We start from the raw sequence: 20,505 nt of genomic DNA, 5'->3' as shown, positions 1-20,505 counted from the left end.
GATTTTGTTGCCTTAAAAAAAAAATCATAATTGTCTTAATTGAATACCACAAGATTTGTTTAACTTTTATAAAAGTCTTGATTGAATACCACAAGACTTTTTAATCATAAAAAAGTCTTTTAAAATCCAATGAAATCTCAATTAAATACACCCCCCTTAGTAATTTTTCTTTTTCTTTTTCTTTTTAAATTCCTTTTGATAATATAATTTTAAATTTTGTACTAGTAATATACAATTTGTCTATATTTAATTATTTATGCTAACCACGTGAATAGGATAATTCATAGTATGTATTTTTTTTTCACAAAAAAACTCCGTCAAAGACTGAAACGAGAGATTTGGCTATGAATTAAAATTTTGTTGAGTTCTGAGAAAATGTTTGTAACACCCTAATATTTTATATGTGCATTTTATTGATTTATTATTTAATTAAATATAATTCTTGTTTTATTTCTTGTTTAATTATTTTAGAATTAATAAGAGTGACCAAACCAAATTTGACTAGGTTGAATCATCCTTATCCTTATCCTTAATAGTTATCACGTGAATAGTATGATAGTTAGCCAAAAATGCTCCATGATTTCATTAACCATAAAGTCTATAGTATTTTCTTAATATAGCCTTCTATTTGCCAATCAAGTTAACGATAGATGTCAAATAAATATTTATTCTTTCTACCAAAAAAAAAATATTTATTCTTCACCATTTTGATCGGGTGCATTATTTCCCATTCATTCCAATTCAATTGTCTTAATAGTACCATATAATTAACCTATTAATCATCAACCATTATATCCATACCATAATTACCTTTAACCTATTATTATTGGTTTCAATGTTATGCCATGCGATTTTAGTTACATCATTGACAAGACATTATATATGCAACGGTAGATAACCAAGTCTATGAAACCAAACTCCTATTTCATCAATTTGGTCGTATATAGTCAGTTTAGCCATTCCTATTAATTTTAGTTTTCATTCCAACTAAAAGACTACCACACACATTTTCCACCAATTATTCCAAGTTCTATAAATTTCTTTTCTCATAATTTCAAGTGATCGTCAAGCTTTGATTTTGTGAGCATCGTTTCGTGGGCTTTAGAGTTTCTTCAATTAGGAAGTAAAGCGCCTATAAGGTAAGGGTTCTTTCCCCATACATTCATGCTACATAAGTTTATGTTGTGAGATGATAGTGAAACCTTTATCGCTTAAAATGAACCAAAGGAATCAACTTTATAATGAAAAGAAAGAGGGGTAGGGTACTTGGAATTATTGGTTGGGTTCATTTGTATATGTAAAATGTTTTCTTAATTGTGTTTCTATTATATCATAATATACATATGTATTATTATGAGCTGCTTCAATGCTTGTTGTTAGTCTATTATTTACGCATGTACCATATAATATATATTGCTAGACGTGCTGTTATGTTTTGTTCTCAAGACTATGTTGAGCTATGTGTGGTCTGTCCTAATCAATGTTTAAACAAGAAGAAATTTAACCACTTTATATTTAGACCGTGAGGGGAAAATTGTGAATTAGTCCCATTGTCAATGACTTATAGTATAAACCAAGGTATATAAATAAGAGTATAAGGAGTATTAGCGTTCGGTCTATGGTAGCAGGTTACGACTGGTTTATTTAATAAGTCATTTTCCTTATGTCATAGAGACATGCATCATAAGATGAGTATAGAAGAGTCAGTTAAGTGCCTTTGTGGCAAGTTTTAGGGCCTGTGTAGCAGAACTTACTTTTAGCCTGTGTGGCTGGTTTATTTTTTAGCCTGTGTGGCTGGTTTAATTTAGCCTGTGTGGCTTGGAACCTGTGTGGCTGGTTCTCTCATTGGTATGAGATTTATCATCCGGATCATTAGTATCTCATATGGGGTGGTCTAAGTTGCATTGCATTTCATATAGAGAGGAAGAAAATTAACAATAGTAAATAATTATCCCGTTCATAAAAGAACCAACGTAAAAATGGAGGAAAACAAAAAGTATAGTTAGTCCGTAATAAAACTGCGATCGTTGCTTCTCTTATTTCATTTGACTTGTCGTGCAATTTGTAATATATATTGCTTTGTTTATTTTCTGCCTTAAACAATGGTACTTCTTATACTTGTGCTCTAATCACCAAACTCTTTTAGAAAACTATTAATTATATGTTTTTGGAAAGGTGAAGTGTTTTGTTATTATTTTATAACATTTTCTTGTGGTGAGTATGATTTAATGTGGACCAGGAAATTGACCCTTACAACCAACATTTTAGGTACTCAAGGAGAAAGCTTTGATTGAATGTGATGACTGAAGCGCGTACGAACGGGAAAAAAAATGGGTTTTGTAACTTGTGAATTTTATATAATAAATAGTTCTTTGTTGTATTTTCTTCCGCCGGAAATTTTCAAACAATAATTCATTTTTAATTAAATTTATATTTCTTTAAATTTCACTTCAATTATATATGTAACCATTTTATTTTAAAAAGAAAAAAAAATATAGCGGCACATTTTCTTATCAAGCAAAATTTTTACAAATATCTTGGATGAAAATTCAGGATGTTACAATGTGGCACTTGAAGAAAATACACTTGAATCCAATTGCATTTTCTATCACTATCTTTGTGGTGTTTTTTGGTATTTGTTCATTAGAGGGTGTAAAATTGTTGTCTAGATTGAAATATCAAGGGGTTCAAAAGGGACAATTAGGATCTACCCTTTCATCTTACAAGGTAATATATAATAATATGAATATGAATGAATTTTTTGTCAACCTAAGGTTAATTAACGTTTGATTGATTAATATTTTGTTTTGTGTTGTTGATTTTTTACATGTACGTAGGATGAGGGTATATATAAGCCAATGGTCTATAATGGATTAGTTAACAAATTGCCTGTAAGAAGATCAATGCAAGGAGTTGGAAATTTGGAGAAAGTTGAAGAAAGTCTTGCAAAAGCAAGAGCATTGATAAAACAAGCCTTGTTGAGAACCAATGATATTGTGCCTCTTGAGGACTCTCATGATTATACTCCACAAGGAGACATCTACAGAAATGCTTTTGCTTTTCATAGGTATGATTTTTATTGATTTTGTTTTATGTGATATGTTTCACTAAACATATATAATATTGGGATAATCAATCAGTGGTTAGAGCGGGTGAAGTAACAAGCTAAGATCCGGAATCGGTGTGTGGGTTTCCTCAATGCAAACCCTACTTCCTCAATATCTTGGGTTAACAAAGCGTGTAACCGGGTTGCACATGAGTTAGCTAAGTAGACCGAGTTTGAGCCTGCCTATAAGAGATTGGCCCAATTTGGCTCCTCCTTGTATTACCCCCCTTACATGTCATGCTTTATTTTAAATTCTTTTGAATTATAATCTTTATTACTTATATATGATATGATATGATATAGGAGTTACTACTTAATGGAGAAGCTCTTTAAAATCTTTGTGTATGAAGAGGGAGAACCTCCTCTTTTTCATTATGGTCCTTGCAAGAGTATATATTCAATGGAAGGAATATTTATCAATTTATTGGAAAGCAATACTATGTTTCGGACTCAGAATCCAAACGAAGCTCACGTCTACTTTCTTCCATTTAGTGTTGTTATGATCCTGGACAAACTCTTTCACCCAGTTATTCGTGACAAAGCTGTTTTGGGGAGAACTATTGGTGATTATGTTCATATTATATCTCACAAATATGCATTTTGGAATAGAAGTTATGGAGCTGATCATTTCATGCTTTCTTGTCATGATTGGGTACTTATTTTCATTTTTCTTCCCCTAATTACAGTGCACTAATTCAAATCCAATTTTCTTTTTGGTCGTCAATTGCACATATTCACACACAACATATCGTTGACTGTTGGATTGAGATCGAATGATCCATATTTTATGTTTTAAAATACTTTGTTTGAAATCAAAACCGTCAATTTCAATGCAACGGTCACTGATATGCTAGTAGCATGAATACAGTATGCTTATATTTTATGAAAAAATGTTTGTGCATAGGGACCAAGGGCAACATGGTATGTCAAGGAATTATATTTCATTGCAATCCGAGTACTTTGCAACGCAAACATCACCGAACATTTCAATCCCGAGAAAGATGCATCATTTCCTGAAATCAACTTAGCAACATGGGAAACAACAGGTCAACTAGGTGGCTATCCATCATGGAATAGAATTATTTTGGCTTTCTTTGCAGGGGGAATGCATGGCAAAATTAGACCGATACTTTTCGAACATTGGAAGAACAAAGACAAAGATATGTTAGTTTATGAAAAACTTCCAGAAAATGTTTCATACCATGAAACAATGAAGATGAGTAAATACTGTCTTTGTCCAAGTGGGTGGGAAGTGGCAAGTCCAAGAATTGTTGAGGCAATTTATGCGGAATGTGTACCTATTATAATATCACAACAATATGTACTACCTTTTAGTGATGTTCTTAATTGGAATTCTTTCTCTGTTCAGATTGAAGTTAGTGAAATTCCTAAGCTTAAGGAAATTTTGTTGGGTATATCTGAGGAAAAATATATGAGATTGTATGAGGGAGTTAAGCAAGTGCAAAGACATTTTGTTGTTAATAATCCTCCTAAGAGATATGATGTATTCCATATGATTATTCATTCTATATGGCTTAGGAGATTAAATGTAATTGTGAAATGAGTAATCTCCTCTGGTTGTGGCTTAGTCATAAGACAATGAGTTGTATTGTTGGTTGGTGTAATATACACTAGTATAACAAATTTATAATTCTAACATAGAGATAAATATTTTCTTATAAACAAATTTCAATAAACATCATTGTATTATTTTAATACAATGGATAATCCACAATTTCACTAAACATCATTGTATTATTTTAATACAATGGATAATCCACAATATACCATATTATAGTTTATGGTATCTCAAAATATTTCATGAATCACAATCATATACGGATCTACTTAGAATATTTCTAAGTGACATCAGTTCATCTATTAACAAAATAAAACTACTTCTATATTATTCTCATAAGCACCAAATTCATTTAGCATCACATTAATAGCATTTGCCTTCAGTATCACAAGTAGCATCTATTTAACCTCAAGTTGATCAACATTATGCATAGGTAAAAAATATCATCACAGACTCACAGTGGCCTCTAAAAATTAAATTGTATAATTCAAATATATTCTACTTATTGTGTCAAGTAAAAATTATAGGATAATTCAATTTTATAATTCAAATATATTCTACTTATTCTATGCTAAGTATCATTGGTTCATATAGCTTGCTACATCAATGTTACTGTGTGTTAAGTACTATCAGGCTAGCATTGGTTCATATAGCTTGTTACACCAGTTTGATGCATTACATCAATGATGTTAATCCAGGAAATGATTTTTTGGGTATTATTCTATACTTTAAAATAAATTGTGGGGGATTGTAGGATATTTTGATCTTATAATTTATTTTAAAGTTATTTAAAATAATTTTATAAATAGTTTTAAAAGAATTAATGTTGTTGTTATTATTATTATTAATGATTTGTTATTAAAACTTAAACGTGTGTTTATATGGTCAAACACGTTATACTTTCAATTGGTATCATTACCCTTTTATTCCTAGTTAATAGCCATAATGGTTAGATTGAAAGAGAGAGCTTCCTCATTTTAATTGATTATATAGATAGATATAGGCGGACGGGGTTTTGTGTGTGAAGAAGTGCACATACATGTTAAAATTTTTTCGTTGTAGTCCGCTCAGAAACCGTGGCAAATTTATGATTCTCTTTAGCATACAAATCTGGGAATAAATCACAAAAAGCTTGATTTCCAAACCATTTATGCTTCCAAAATGCAATGTTATTGCCCTTACCAACACGAAAACTAGCATTTGATTGAAACCAACAATCACTATATCCTTTTCCAGAGATAATTATATCACGCCACCACAAAGAGGAATTAGTGTCTGACACCAACTCTTGACCATCCATCAAAATAGAAGGCAAATGTTCATACCGATGTCGAAGCAAGTTAGCCCAAATCGCATCATCCTCAGTTAAAAATCTCAATTTCCATTTACTCAGCAAAGCCATGTTAAATAGTTCAAGATTTTTTACCCTTAAACCTCATTGCGCCTTGAGTAAACAAATCTGATCCCATTTAACCCAACTTTTTTATTAAGATTTTTGACCCATTTGAAAATTAGTTCTTCTGATATTTAGAGAATGGGGTAAATTTTATTGGACTCATATTTGCCAAATTAATTTCATCAACTTTATCTTAAACTAAAGGCATCATCTCTCACCCTAAAATTTTTATCCGCCAAAATAAAAAGAAAAATGTCAGAAGTGGGATTTGAACCCACGCCCTCTCTCGAAGACCAGAACTTGAGTCTGGCGCCTTAGACCACTCGGCCATCCTGACTTGTGATTGTTAAATAAAAACAATTCACCTTGTTAGATGTTATTTTAAATGTAACAAATATAAATTTTACGAAATTTACCATTTGATTGTAAGTTTATATCGTAAAAATCATTCATGTAAATTTGTATAGAAATATAAATTCACTTGATATAAAATTGAGTCATTAAGATTAACGGTGTTCAATTATGTGTGTGTGTGTATATATATATATATATATATATATATATATGAGATGTTTCAAGTAAGAGGGTTTTAAAATTAGAGGATGAGATAACAATTAGATTAACCTTTATGGTGAACATTGGATTGAATTATATTATCATGTCTATAAAATATAACATTTATCGAAAATCGTTTAAAAAGTCAATGAAGTGAATTCTATTAGTGTTGCACACAGGTCTCTCACGCTAAAATTTTTATAACATTTGAATAATCAATAAATTAGTAGACATTGGTGTGTTTGATCTGCTAAAAAATAGGAGACTGAATTGGACAATTTTTGATGTACCATGTTTGATTTGAAACTGGTTATAGGACTGGACAAAAACAAGAATTTTTGTCCCTCACTGAACCACATGACAACTTTTTGTCCACAATACAACTATAAAAAATACGAAAATATCCATTTTATTTTTTAATATAAAAATATTATCGCTCTATCTCTCTCCGGTACAGTTTTGTTATGTCTTGTATTATCTTGTTTTGTCATGTATTGTTCTGTCAAGTTCTTGCTGTTTTACAAATCAAACGCGTGGCATAAAATAAATGTTTGTTAAAAATGTCAACTTAGTTGAGATGTATAAATTTTTCTTGATGTTTAATGACCTCTTAATTAAAATAAAAAATAAAAAAATTTATAACCCCAATCTCAGGTTATACGTACCTTTTTTTTTTTTGTCAATTAGCCAGCCTAGTGACTACAATTTCACCTTTAAAGGTCAATAAGTGGAGTACCAAGGTTCGAACCTCAGTCCTTGCATTTTACATGCAATGTCACTACCAACTGAGTTATCCTCACGGGGACCTGTTATACATACATTTTAATGCCTCGTACTCTATTCCATATTTCATTCCGTAGGAAATTAATAAAGCTCCGCGGAGGTAGTTCTGAGTTTAGTTCTATTATATTGGCCATACTAATAACATTCTGTTATGTAATCCAAACTTTAAGGTATAGTTTATTAAACGGCAAGCGAACATGGTTGCTCACACACTTGTCAGGACGGTCATTTCTTAGCCTAGTCACTGTATTTTTGAGACTTTACCTCTTTGTATTACTCTTTTATTGAATAATAAAATGATATAGTTTATTGGTTGTAAAAAAAACTCTGTTATGGACGACATGTATTACTCTTCTATACACACGTTGGTTGGCACAAGTTGTGCTTTTAGGAAACTACTACTCATTATGGACGATATGTACAAGGCATTTACTTCAACAATTTTCGTTAGTGACACATTATATTTTGCACTTATATGGTTGACACCAAAATAGCTTGTACGTGGTTATCCCCAAAAACAGAACATGCTAAATGGACATTTTGCACTCATCCTTCATAACTTGCCAAAACTCTTTTGTATCATTTTGTAAATGTTAAAACTTTCCTTCTATTACTTTCAAATCACTTTTTACTTTTTAGTATTGCCAACTTCATTCATAGAGAAGCCGAATCACTTCCCATTCTATTGATTCCTAATTAGGTGTAATAAAAACAGCTAAAAACAAAAAATGCAACATTCTTAATTTCCTAACTATAGAACTATATTGATCAAATTACGAGAATTAAAAAGTTAATATATAATTTTTTTTGGTGTAAATTAGCTTATGTGTAACAACATAATTTAATCCCTTGCAGCGGAGCGTCGCTTTGTTTGCTCGGGCTATTCCAGTGAGGAAGGGCGCTCATTTGTCGGTGGAGCTTATTTGTTTTGCTCCAAACGGGTTAGACCACAAAGAAAAATAAAGTTCTCCCTCAAGAATTTTAACGCAACTTTATTCTTAGGACTGAATTTGAACCTATGATACTTCAAAAGAAAGAATAAGTTATTTAAGTTGGTACTCTACATGATATATAAAATAATATAAGGTACTAGTATAGTAACGAAATAATTTATGTAGTTGAAAATTTATAAAGAACCTATGTTAAGAATAATGGTGATTAGCTAGTATCTTCCATTAGTTAGTTAGAGTTTATATTAGTTTGTTAGAGTTTGTTATTAGGTGGTTAGTTAGTTAACACCTAAATTGCTCTATATAAGAGCCACCATTGTACTATTTTCATCATCTTTTATCAAATATGAATCCTTATGATTTTTACTATCTTGAAGACTTTCTAAAGTTTTCTCCATTTTCTCCAAACCATGGAAATCTTAACAACCTATGAAAAGTCATTAGGAAATTCCTACAAATGGCATATATTTAGGAACAATGAGGTTGTAATAGTTATCGACAAAATTCTCAGATTTTGTTCACTCTCTTGACTTTTATTTTTTCAATCTCACGAATAATTTTAAAATCAAAAACACTACAACTAAAATTGTTTTGCCCCGTCTTTATTTCATAACAAATCAAATGTATCATTAATTTATCTTGATTATTTCTCTCATTATGTGAAGATAATCTTAACCATTTAGGGGTTACATGGTAAAATCCTCAGCATAGTCATGATTGGTCTAACTTTTATATTTCTATATAAAGAAGCAAGCAGATTTTATGTTGTAATATTATCTACTATTTTCACACAGTTTTAATTTAGATTTGTCTGATCTCAAATGTGTGATTGAGATCATTTATGTGATTTTTTTATTTTTTTTATTTTGAACCATCCGATTAATAATTAACGGCCGAGATTGAAAAAAATTAGACAAAAACTTTATATTTTTTTACTGCAGCAAATCTCAATCCCATATGGAAGTGACCAAATTACAAATACAATAAACTTTTGTAGACTTTGATTATATCAAAGCAAAGTTCTGGATATATAGTTCTCAAAAATAATATTATTCCTCAAATACAATTAATTGGCTCACATTAATCTGGATAACTTTGTTTTATACCTCAATAATAATAATCTCTTTACTGCAGTTCTTGTTTTTTTCTGGTGTTGGCAAAACTAAATTTGTTTTATAGTAATGTTATCATCGACATTTCTCTGTCTTTATTAACAAAAGAAGTTAAAACAACAAAAGAACAAAATAAACATGAAACAAATATTTTGTAGCCTATATAACTAAAATCACAGCTTGAACCATATACTATATTGTTCCTAAGTAAATTACATTGTTTGCTTACTAACTTTGGCTGCTAAGAAACAGAAGAGTACTGATCATGGAACTTGCACTTGTGAAAAATGAATTAAGTCCAAGAAGTCATAGATTGCTCATGTTGGAAGCTGATTCTGTTGTAACTACTAAATGTGTCAAAAGGCGGCGAAGAGATTCGTCTATTGCACAACAAGGTGATGTATCAGAAATGCAGCAGCCACTGAGTGGACAAGCAACCACTGTGAAGAGAAGCTCAAAGTTTAGAGGTGTTAGCAGGCATGTGTTGATGTTCATAAACATTTTGTTTGGTTTTTATTTTTTGTTTTTATTGTTAGCTCTGTGGCACCAACACACACGATCGAAGGTGTGAACGGTGTCTGACCTGTGTTGGTATCCAACACTGACACATATATTATATTCAATTTTTTGTGTAATGACATATGATATTTTTCAAAGTATTGGTGTCGATGTGTTAGTGATAGAAGATTAATAGTAGTTAATTAAATAATTATAAGGTAGTAGTTTATTAATAATTTAGGTATTAATAAACTACTACCTTATAATTATTTAATTAACTACTATTAATCTTCTATCAGTTAGTGTCGTATCTGACATATGTGTCTATGTTCGTAATTCATGTGATGCAGACATAGGTGGACTGGAAGGTATGAAGCTCATTTATGGGATAAAGGAACATGGAATCCAACTCAAAAGAAAAAAGGAAAGCAAGGTAATAAGACTTTAAATACTTATCACAATATTCATATTTTACAATTTCTTTAAATCATAATATTAACTTTTTGGCTTTAATGCACTTTTGATTTCCCTATTTTGAAAAACTTGAACTTTTGATCCCTCTATTTTAAAAGTCAACTTTTTGATCCCCCTATTTTAGTTTTTTCTGAATTTCGGTCCCCCATCTCAATTTGGTCAAAGTTTTGCTTATGTGTCATGCTCATTGATGATGTGGCAGTGTCCATATTTACATATCATATTCCATGTCATTATTATTATTTTTAAAATCAAATATTATTCAGAAAAAACTAATTTTTGGGGATCAAAAGTTCAAGTTTTTCAAAATAGGGGGATCAAAAGTGCATTAAAGCCTAATTTTTTTTTACGGAAATAATATTAATTTTTAAAACATATTTAAAATGGTGTATTGATAAAATATTACTACTAGACATCCATAAAATTCTATTTATTCTAAGAAAAGTCTTCTCCTTAATGTCACCCTGTAGCACCGACATTTTTTATGGAAGGCTTGTCGACACATACTGTTGTCGAGTCACACCAACACACATGTCATTACGTTGAATTAATTCATTTTTTCAAAAATTTCCGGTGTCAACACGTCCTATCAATATCATGTTAGTGTCTGTGTCGGTGCTTCATGACACGCGACAAAATTTCACAGCTCTAGTTCCTATCATTATGTGCTCTTGCAAGAGACCTTTACTACTAGTTTATTAATAACTTAAATTTGTTTTTTTTGTTTTCATTTTCTAACAAATTGTTCATTGCATTGTGGTTCTGTTTGTGAATGTGAATTTGCTTCTTTGCTGATATGGAGCAGTATATTTGGGTAAGAACTTCAGAACTGTTTTTTTTTTACTCTATTAATAACAGAACAGTAGAAATTAACCTTTAAGTTTTCACATTTGATTTTTAATATCAGGAGCATATAATGATGAAGAAGCTGCTGCTAGAGCTTATGATTTGGCTGCACTCAAGTATTGGGGAACATCAACTTTTACAAATTTTCCTGTATGTAACTTTTTAGTACTTGAACTTCAATTTTTTATTGTAATCATTCGTTTTTAAGACAAATATTAATATATTTGTCGTTATGTTAGTAAGTTTTCTTCGCGAGTGTTTTTATTTAGCAACTATCATGATTTTATAGGTATCTGATTATGAGAAAGAAATTGAGATAATGATAACTATGAGCAAAGAAGAGTATCTTGCTTCTTTGAGAAGGTAAATCTAATTTTTTTTCTAGCAAAAGTGTCACTAATATTTTTTTATATTGAGCCGGATACAGAGTCTTAAAAAAAATTGATATTTTTCCGAGTTATATATCTTTTTCTTTTGTTATTATAGGAGGAGCAGTGGTTTTTCTAGAGGTGTTTCAAAATATAGAGGGGTAGCAAGGTGAAATATATTCTATCTTGTGCAATGAAACTCTGCATTTTGTTTCTAACAAATGAATTACATAATGCTAAGATTGTATATATGAAAATTTAATACAGGCACCATCACAATGGAAGATGGGAGGCAAGGATTGGGAGAGTGTTCGGCAACAAGTATCTCTACCTCGGGACTTATGGTGAGTTTTCCACGCCCTTAAACAAGTCTCGTATCTTTCGAAAAATACTCAGACAATGGCCTTGGATTTGATGCGTTCAAAATACCATTTAGTCACTAGTCAATAGATATCGACCATCCATGAAGATAAATAATATTAATATTCTAAGTTTGTATTTTAAACTAGACATTTGTAAAATTGGAAAATTAAGTGTGCAATCTTAATCTAACCGTTGAGATTTGTCGATGGTAGTAGCTGTGGTTTTTCGACTTTAGTGAATTAAGTTCATCAGATAACTAATGTGATCAATATCTATCTCTATAAAGGTACACAAGAAGAGGCGGCTCGCGCGTACGATATCGCAGCAATTGAATACCGAGGCATAAATGCAGTAACAAACTTTGATTTAAGCACCTACATTAGATGGTTAAGGCCAGGACCAAATTCAACTACTTCACAAGAACAAAAGCAAAACACGGAACTTCAAGTACCCTTTGCAGCCACTAATTCAATCCAAACAAGAACAAACATTGATGCATCCAACTCCAACATCAATCCAGAAAAGCTTTTGCAAGTTGAAACTACAAAGAAGCGAGACTTTTCCAACCTTATGATGACACCTTTAAGTTCTTGCAATAAACCAGCTTCACCAACAGCATTAGGACTTCTACTAAAATCTTCGGTATTTAGAGAACTAATGCAGAGAAACCTGAATTGTTCTAGTGAAGACGAAGAAGAAGTTGAATTGAAATATCCTCAAGAAAGTATTAGAGGGGTTTTTGATATCGAAAACAACAGTAACACTTATTTGTGCTCTTCTAATGTCAACAAATTACCTTCCTTGGTGTCATCAGAAGAGGGGTCGTCGCCTATGTATCATGGAACTATGCAATCCCTATCAAGATTCGAATCCCGGTTGGGAAAAGTTTCCACATTTAGTACGCAACAGTGCCTCGAATAGGATTACTTGTAGTAAAAGGAACTTATGAAAAACCAAAAATAGATCTATGCAAACCCTGTGGAATGGTTGCTTCCTACATATCTAACTGATTGAGAACTTTGATAGAAAATCTCTATTATCTTAACATACTAGTTATGGATGTCAAATAATTGTTAAGATGTGAATACTTGCACAGAAACCTTCTCTGCTCATAAATAAAAAATGTCAAGTACACATAACTTTCTGTATATAATCTTTTAATAGTGATATATAGCATAATATTATATAAATACACCTTTATTAAATACTTCCTTTAATTAAATTTCAATTAAAATGAGATCTAGCGATACTACCTCCGTCCCTAAATATAACTTTATGACTAAAACTTCAGCTAGAAAATTTTTAGTGTTTGCAAGAGACAATTAAGTTCGGCCATATTAGTTGGGAAGCTAGTTTACTCTTGGGCATATGAATGACCCCTACCATTTTTGTTTCATCCAAGTTCCAACAAGCAACCTTAAATCTAACCAATTTCTGACAAGTTTAGGCTAATCAACATTGATTAATAGATCATGTTGCAGTTACATAAGTGAGCAAAATAAAAGCTTTTCAAATCTCGTCAATGAGATTTAGGTTCAAACTCGAATTTCTCAAAAGTAGGACTATTACTTTTGAGAATTTTCAGTACCAACTATTCTTCTAGGACATGTTCTAATATTGTGTCCCTCTTTCTGGCACAATCGACATTTGTATATTCTTTGAGATGTTGTGTCCGTTCCTTTATTCGAAATAACTTGAGGGCATGTCCTTCTGTTATGGCCATATTGTCGACATATTTTACATCGATGGTGTTTTATAACTCTCCCATCACTATGGCTTATCCTTAACTTAATGCATGTCCTTCGGTTGTGCCCTTTTTCACCACATAGCTTACATGTGAATCTCCGATCAACCAAACCATCCTTGAGTTCTGGACAATAGTGTCTCCTATGTCCTTCACGTCCACAGTTTTGGCAGTAGAATTTCACTCCTGCATTAGAGTAGGGAAAAAGTTCGAGTTTGAAGTTCAACTATGCCTTTGTTTTAAAAAAAAAAGTCTCTTTTTTTTAAAAAAATTCAAGTGGAAGTAAATGGAAATATAATGTTTCCCAATGCACCTTTTAACAAAGGAAGTTATTTTTGCTAATTGGATCCTATTTGAGACCTCTCAAAACTTAAAAGAGGAATTATTTTAGTACAACCAAATTTAGACAACTTTTACAACAACTTCTGTAAGTGTTAAGGGCATTTCAAATATGTGGTTAATAATTTTCAATAGATGGTTAATGGATATACTAGAACTCATTAACCACAAAATTGGATGTGATCAATCACGTCCATCTTTTTTGTTTTTTTTTTGTTTACAATGAGCTGGGGATCGAACCCAGAACCTATAGCATACTACCCAAACCCCTCACCACTAGACCAAACCTAGTGGCTTAAATCACGTCCATCTTTGATGATTAATGAATTTTTGCACCTGATAAATCTATTAACCATCTACTGAACATGGTTAACTATTTGAAATACATTAACCATTTAGATTCTGTAGCAAAAGTTGTCAAATTTATATGTTCAAATAGTACAACTAAAAGGTAAAATAAATGGGCTATTTTGAAGTTGTGGATGCAGAGGGTATGAAAATTACCTTTCATGGCTATGCTCCTTTTTTGACGGTTTATTGGATCACTAAAGAACTCTTTCATAGTTTTGGAAGCATGCATTCTTGCTGAAACAGTTCTCTTAGCTTTCTGCATCCATCAAAGCAAACATTCATTGTGCAGAATTTTCAGTGTGTAAAAAATTCAAATGCTTCAAATGCATAATTTTTCCAGAAAAAGAAAAGTCTTATGCACATACTCAAGTAGTGGCCCATGTCATTTTATGCGTGATTATGTATTACTACTCTTCTATCTAGAACATATGATTTAATGCTAACGAAAAGAAAAAGACTCAGGCTTAGTATATTTCATATCAACTAAGCATGATCAAAATTAGTATTATATAAAATTCATACAACATATATAGAACAAAAAAGGTAATTACTCAGGCTTTTTGAAGATGCCTTATTTCCTGCCCTAATTAAAACTATAATCATAGCATTCAAAAACAATTTGAGTTTAATTAAGGTGTGACTGGAAAGAAATATAAACCATTTCACATGAGCATATCATACTCATTTTGGTCCTTTAAAGATATTTTGTTTATCAATGATATCAAATCAGTCCTTCAATTATTATTTATGACATCAATTTTTTCGTTGTAGTACCAATTTGATGGTAAAAATGTGACACTCAAAAATTTGATATTGCACAGATCTTTAGAGGACCAATTTAAGATATTTATAAATGGAGGATCAATATTTATATATGCAATAGAAAGAAAAAAAAGCACTAAACGGAAATGAAAAACAAGTTTAAGCATTTTAAACCTTAATAGCAATCACTCTCTGTGCCTGAAGAATTGGATCCTGGTGGATGATCTTCATTCGTTTGCTAAATAGACCAGTTTTGGCATTGAGACTCTGCAATCATTCAACTAAACAAACACAATTAAATTTGCAATCTTAGCAACTAATATGAATCCTTTGTTTAGATTATCATATTAATACACCACTAAACCAAAGGAAAGAGAAAAAGGAACATGAAATTTATTCAAATCAGTCACAATTATAACTATCCTCTATAGTCTATACTACAATAATTACTTTTGCATGATAAGAAGGTATTGAGATTCTATAAATGGCCTTGTTTAAAGATGTGTTCTCTTGTGTGTCATATTTTTGGGTCTTAAACCTCCATTCCTAGGGAAAAGGGATTCTGATAAATCGGAGTTTCGTCATGAGGTAAATAATATCTTGCTAAGGATGGTTCCAGCTAGGGTTTGAACTCGACTACTCCTGATTAGTTTGACCTTAACCTGAGCTCTTGTGTGTGGTTTGAGTGTGCCTATATGTTAATATTTATCAATCTATAAACTGAACAAGCCAATTGAATCAATGTAATCCATGTAAAACATATGCCATTTAACAATTTACATCCATAATAATCCTAGTAAAATTAAGCAGCCAACTAACTTTTAATGAACGACTAATCTTTAATCCAACTTCAGGAGAAGGTGACTGGTAAACACGCTTGGATTTTTTCTTTGCATCAAGCTTTATGTCTAATTTGTCAACTTCATCGTCTTCCTTCACTTTGAGTGGAGATCTAAGAAAAATCAAAATAGTAAACAATTGGATCCTACTCGCATATTAACATGAAAATGCTGCACCAGTTTTCAAAATCCAATAAAAACAAGTGCAGGGATGCAGAGTACAATGCAAGGTTACATAAGTTCAACAGCGAGCATATATCCACAAGAAAGATTATATAACACATTACATAAGGGGGAAACAAAGCAAAATCCAAACAAAATCTTTTGAATGTAAAAACAGTTAGGTGATCATCTATTGTCCATATTATAGATATGAAGGAGTAAGAATTGATCACTTTTTGATAGATTGAAAAGGAATGTTATACATAACTATCCGTTCTGTTTCTGAACCAATTTTTTAGGGTAATTTTAAACCAGTGGTTTGATAAAGTAGTAAAGATAAGAGGCAGACAGGAGTTGTTATGGAGGAGGATATTGTTAATGTGATACAAAAATTTGAGGTGTGTTTGGCACATGTATTTGCGATAAATAAAGTTTATTGTAAGACGCCTTAACATTTCGGAGGAGTTAACAGAAGATAAGAACAGTAAAGAAAGAGGAAATTTAATTTTCAAGTCTTACATTGATTGAGCTCTCTCCCATGGTCGTTCATCAATTGATTCTTCCCATATGACACAATCTCCAGAGCACTGGTGGCAAGTCAGTAAACCCTGTTCACATGAAGACCAAAAGGGAATAGATTATGAATTAAATCTCTTTCACTTATATTATACTCTGTACCATTATGTTTCATAACTGATATAAAATAAGAAAGGAAAATACTAATTAGTGCCCCTGAGACACTAGTTAAGGATCCAAATATGGTAAAATGCTACTCCCTCCGTTCCTTTTTAAGTTTCATTTTAGCATAAAGCTCTCCAACCAATGTAGTGTATTGTTGTAGTTTTTTTCTTATTCTACCCTTATTTTGATACAAAATTTACTTTTTTTGTTTCCTTAGCTAGTACCAAAGGGGCAAGAATCAGGAAGCTACTTTATATATGACATCACAAACACCTAAGATACAAATATGAAATAGTATTTTAAACTAATAAATTGTCTCATAAGTGAATAAATATCTTTTCGTCAAGCATTGTGATTGTTGAAGTATGGTGTGTATCAATATATGCTCATTAAATTTTCCTAGTGCTGAACTATGAGCAATAACAATATTTAATGGTCCAAGGAAATCAGTTGAATCAAAAGGAACAGTAAGGCTTTCAGCTTTTCACTGTGGTTATTCTAGAAGTGGCTCATTTAGGACCATGGTGTTGTGACTTTTAGGAGATAGCTACCACAAAATATCAAACCACATCTCCATTAACAGTGTGTTTGGACCCGTGGCAGCAAACAGTTGGATGCACGTTGCATATGAAAATTGTTGCTTCCATATTCACATGCATTGGAAAACAAGTTTCACTGTTCAACTGCAGATCCAAACAGTCACTAACGCTAAATGTTTCCCTTGTGACTACAAATGCAAAAGAAGTGAAAGCTCCTGCACTCTATCCTAAAGTAAATTTAACTTTCACATTCAGAATTTTTTGTTCAAATCAGAAACGACTTGGACACAGTTTGAAATAGTCTTGAGCATGTAAGAATTTCTCAATCAAAATAATAAGCTTGTGATTCTTCACTTACACATAAATCCATTTAAGCTTATAGATGTTAGAAGATAAGTTAAATGTGAGAGCATCAAAAAGAAATTGAGGTGTAGAAATTTCTTCACTTACTATAGGTATATCCAGTACATGCATCTACAGAAATTTTATGTACTAACCAAGATTTTCTGAAGAAATTTGGTTATTCATGGCACAAACGATCAAAGTCACTAAACAATTCTAATAAGATTTTATGAAGCATTGACACGAAACATTGACACAAACATCGATACAGAGGCACTGGTAATAATTTGAAAAAATGAAAGTAATTGTATGTAACCACATGTCATTATTTTGTTGGTGATGAACCTCAACATGTGTCCGACACTCGCACACACCTTAATTTGAAGTGTCATTGCTACGTAGAAAATATCAAATTGAAATTGTGTTTTAATCAGTGAACAGATAGTCATAAAAAGGAAAGTACCTTTCCATTACATTCTGGACAGTCTGATCTAGATCTTTCTATTCCACATTCTGTACAAGGAGTATAACCCCTTCCTCGGCAACTTGGACAAGGTAGCTCTCTGATATACTGTCCATTTGGACCAAACCAAGACCTTGGTTCTCTTATATGAGAGTTAGTTTTCCTAAAAAAAATGAACCTTGTCATAATTCAAATCTTCATTGAAACAGTTTGTATTATATCTATACTTATAAATAATAGGGTACAAGATGTTGATTTCTTCAATTTTACCTTCATCAACAATTACAAATAAAAAGTAAATGAAGGAAACAGCTAGAAAATTGTGCACAGTTCATTAGTTTCAATAGTAGTTTCATTATCTCTTTATTTTGTCAAATAGCTGGTGGCTAGAATTTCACTACTTAAGGTGAATAAGCTATGTCCCGGTGTCGGACGTCGGTGTCTGACACCGACACTTATTATTACATTGAATTATGTCATTTTCTCAAATTATTATCGGTGTCAACGTGTTAATGTCTTCTTGTGTCCAGTGTCAGTTGAGAATCATGTGTTCGAACCCCGGCTTCTGCATATTGCAATGTCATGTCCCTACCAACTGAATTATGCTTACGGGGACCAATAGTAGTTCCATTCTAACCCTCAAATTAAAATTTGTTATTTTATTTTATGTTGATATTATGTAATGAATATGATAAAACAGATAGATAACCAACTATGAAGTACATAGACACAGACATCACAAACATCGAACACACATTGACACCTCGATACCGATAATTAATTGGATGTAAATTGTAGTCATATGTATCGATATGTGTCGGTGTTGGACATTGACACCTGTTGAACACGACACGACTTTGATCAGATGTGTCAATGCTACAAAGTACATCAAGTGTAACAAAAAATATAAAATTGAGACCTTGGTTTGAGTTCCACCTCTAGCCCAAATAGATCCTCTGGAGGACTGTAACCAAACTGTTAAAAAAAAAAAAATAATAAATCATCATCACATTATCCAAAAAAAAAAAAAAAAGTAAAAGAAAAAATGGAAAAGAGAGCATGCCTGGGTTGATTTAGGGATAGAAAAGGAATCTTCATTGAATGAGCAAAGGATGGTTGGTGAACGAAGGGAAAGCAAGATATGAATGTTTAGATGTGGAGGTTTTGTGCAGGGAAAATTAAGTAAACGAAACGGAGTGTGAAACATTGTTTATTCAAATTTCAAAATGTGTTGAGTTTGTTTTCTCAAGATGAAGTTGATGATGGGAATTGGTATGAGGGTTGAGCTACGACAAATGTGTGGTCACAAAGTAGACAGGAGAAGGAGGGGATTGATGATAGTGAATCATCAATCGGTGATCATAGAATATTTTTTTTTGGTACATGGATATATTCATTTTATTTTTTTTATTTTTTAAATAATAGTACTAATTATTTTAATTTACTGTTCATTTTTAAATGTCATTTTCGAAAAAAAATAATTTCCAATTTAATTATTATTTGAAAGTTTAAAGTTACAATTTGTCAATTATTTTTTTATTCTCTCAATAACTTTTATTTCACAATTTCCATAAGATTAATTCATTTTCTCTCAATAAATATTTCTTTTTTTAAAATGAGGGTAGAATAGGAAAAAAAAAAATACTCCAGCAATTTACTATCATAGTTGGAGAGTTTTATGCTAAAACAACACTTAAAAATAAATGGATGGAACTTTTTTCTAAGATTTTTTTTTTAGAAATAAGATATTCATTTACTTGAAGATAGAATAAATTGAAAATACCACAATAATGTCATACATGGATGACAAAATCACAAAATAAAAAACATGAATAACACATGTTTAGATAAAAGCTGAGAAAAATGATGTAGATAGGTGATTCCAAACAAAATATGACTCAAAATGAGCCATGGTGAAGTTTACATCACTAAAAATCTAGGGTTGTTTGGTAAAGCACTTTATTGTTTATTAATACATGTGTTTTAATTTCGTAAAAAAATCAGTAAAAAGGTTTTAAATATATTTGATCAATTGATCATTGTTGTTTCATAATGTTTTTTTTTTACTATAATATATGTTGTTTTTATATTAGATATTTTACCAAGCTAGTCAAATAGTAAAAACACTTCGAAGTTAAACTAGAAAACCGAAAAGTATATTCCCAAATTGATTTACCAAAGCATAGTTCATGCTTATCCATCTCAAAACAAATAATGACACTTGTTCCAAAATAGAACATTCAAAAAGCATAT

General features: G+C 31.3%; 3 protein-coding genes and 1 non-coding gene across 4 annotated transcripts; 2 read left to right on the top strand and 2 right to left on the bottom strand.

Moving 5' to 3' along the window:
• Window positions 1-632: 632 nt before the first annotated feature.
• LOC123897069 (probable glycosyltransferase At3g07620) lies at window positions 633-4,701 on the top strand. Its single transcript, XM_045947572.1, has 5 exons — window positions 633-1,139; window positions 2,269-2,727; window positions 2,838-3,067; window positions 3,410-3,758; window positions 4,011-4,701. The coding sequence occupies exons 2-5, from the start codon at window positions 2,542-2,544 to the stop codon at window positions 4,668-4,670; spliced, it is 1,425 nt and encodes a 474-aa protein (XP_045803528.1). The 5' UTR covers window positions 633-1,139; window positions 2,269-2,541; the 3' UTR covers window positions 4,671-4,701.
• A 1,633-nt stretch (window positions 4,702-6,334) lies between these two features.
• TRNAL-CAA lies at window positions 6,335-6,418 on the bottom strand. Its single transcript has one exon. It is a non-coding gene; the product is annotated as a tRNA-Leu (tRNA).
• Window positions 6,419-9,746: 3,328 nt separating this feature from the next.
• LOC123895873 (AP2-like ethylene-responsive transcription factor BBM2) lies at window positions 9,747-12,951 on the top strand. Its single transcript, XM_045946346.1, has 8 exons — window positions 9,747-9,958; window positions 10,330-10,412; window positions 11,259-11,267; window positions 11,361-11,449; window positions 11,589-11,662; window positions 11,786-11,836; window positions 11,935-12,011; window positions 12,317-12,951. The coding sequence occupies exons 1-8, from the start codon at window positions 9,747-9,749 to the stop codon at window positions 12,949-12,951; spliced, it is 1,230 nt and encodes a 409-aa protein (XP_045802302.1).
• A 416-nt stretch (window positions 12,952-13,367) lies between these two features.
• Window positions 13,368-19,615, bottom strand: LOC123897067. Its single transcript, XM_045947570.1, has 8 exons — window positions 19,316-19,615; window positions 19,172-19,227; window positions 18,253-18,415; window positions 16,747-16,835; window positions 16,046-16,178; window positions 15,401-15,493; window positions 14,618-14,720; window positions 13,368-13,960 (listed from the first exon to the last, which is right to left on the bottom strand). Exons 1-8 carry the CDS (start codon window positions 19,457-19,459, stop codon window positions 13,596-13,598), a joined length of 1,146 nt encoding a protein of 381 aa, XP_045803526.1. The 5' UTR covers window positions 19,460-19,615; the 3' UTR covers window positions 13,368-13,595.
• Between the last annotated feature and the right edge of the window lie 890 nt (window positions 19,616-20,505).

Source organism: Trifolium pratense, linkage group LG7 (genome assembly GCF_020283565.1).
Source record: "Trifolium pratense cultivar HEN17-A07 linkage group LG7, ARS_RC_1.1, whole genome shotgun sequence".
In the NCBI taxonomy this organism is placed as follows: Eukaryota; Viridiplantae; Streptophyta; class Magnoliopsida; order Fabales; family Fabaceae; genus Trifolium; species Trifolium pratense.
Note: the sequence above shows the minus strand (reverse complement) of the source record. Positions and strands in the feature narration are given on the sequence as shown.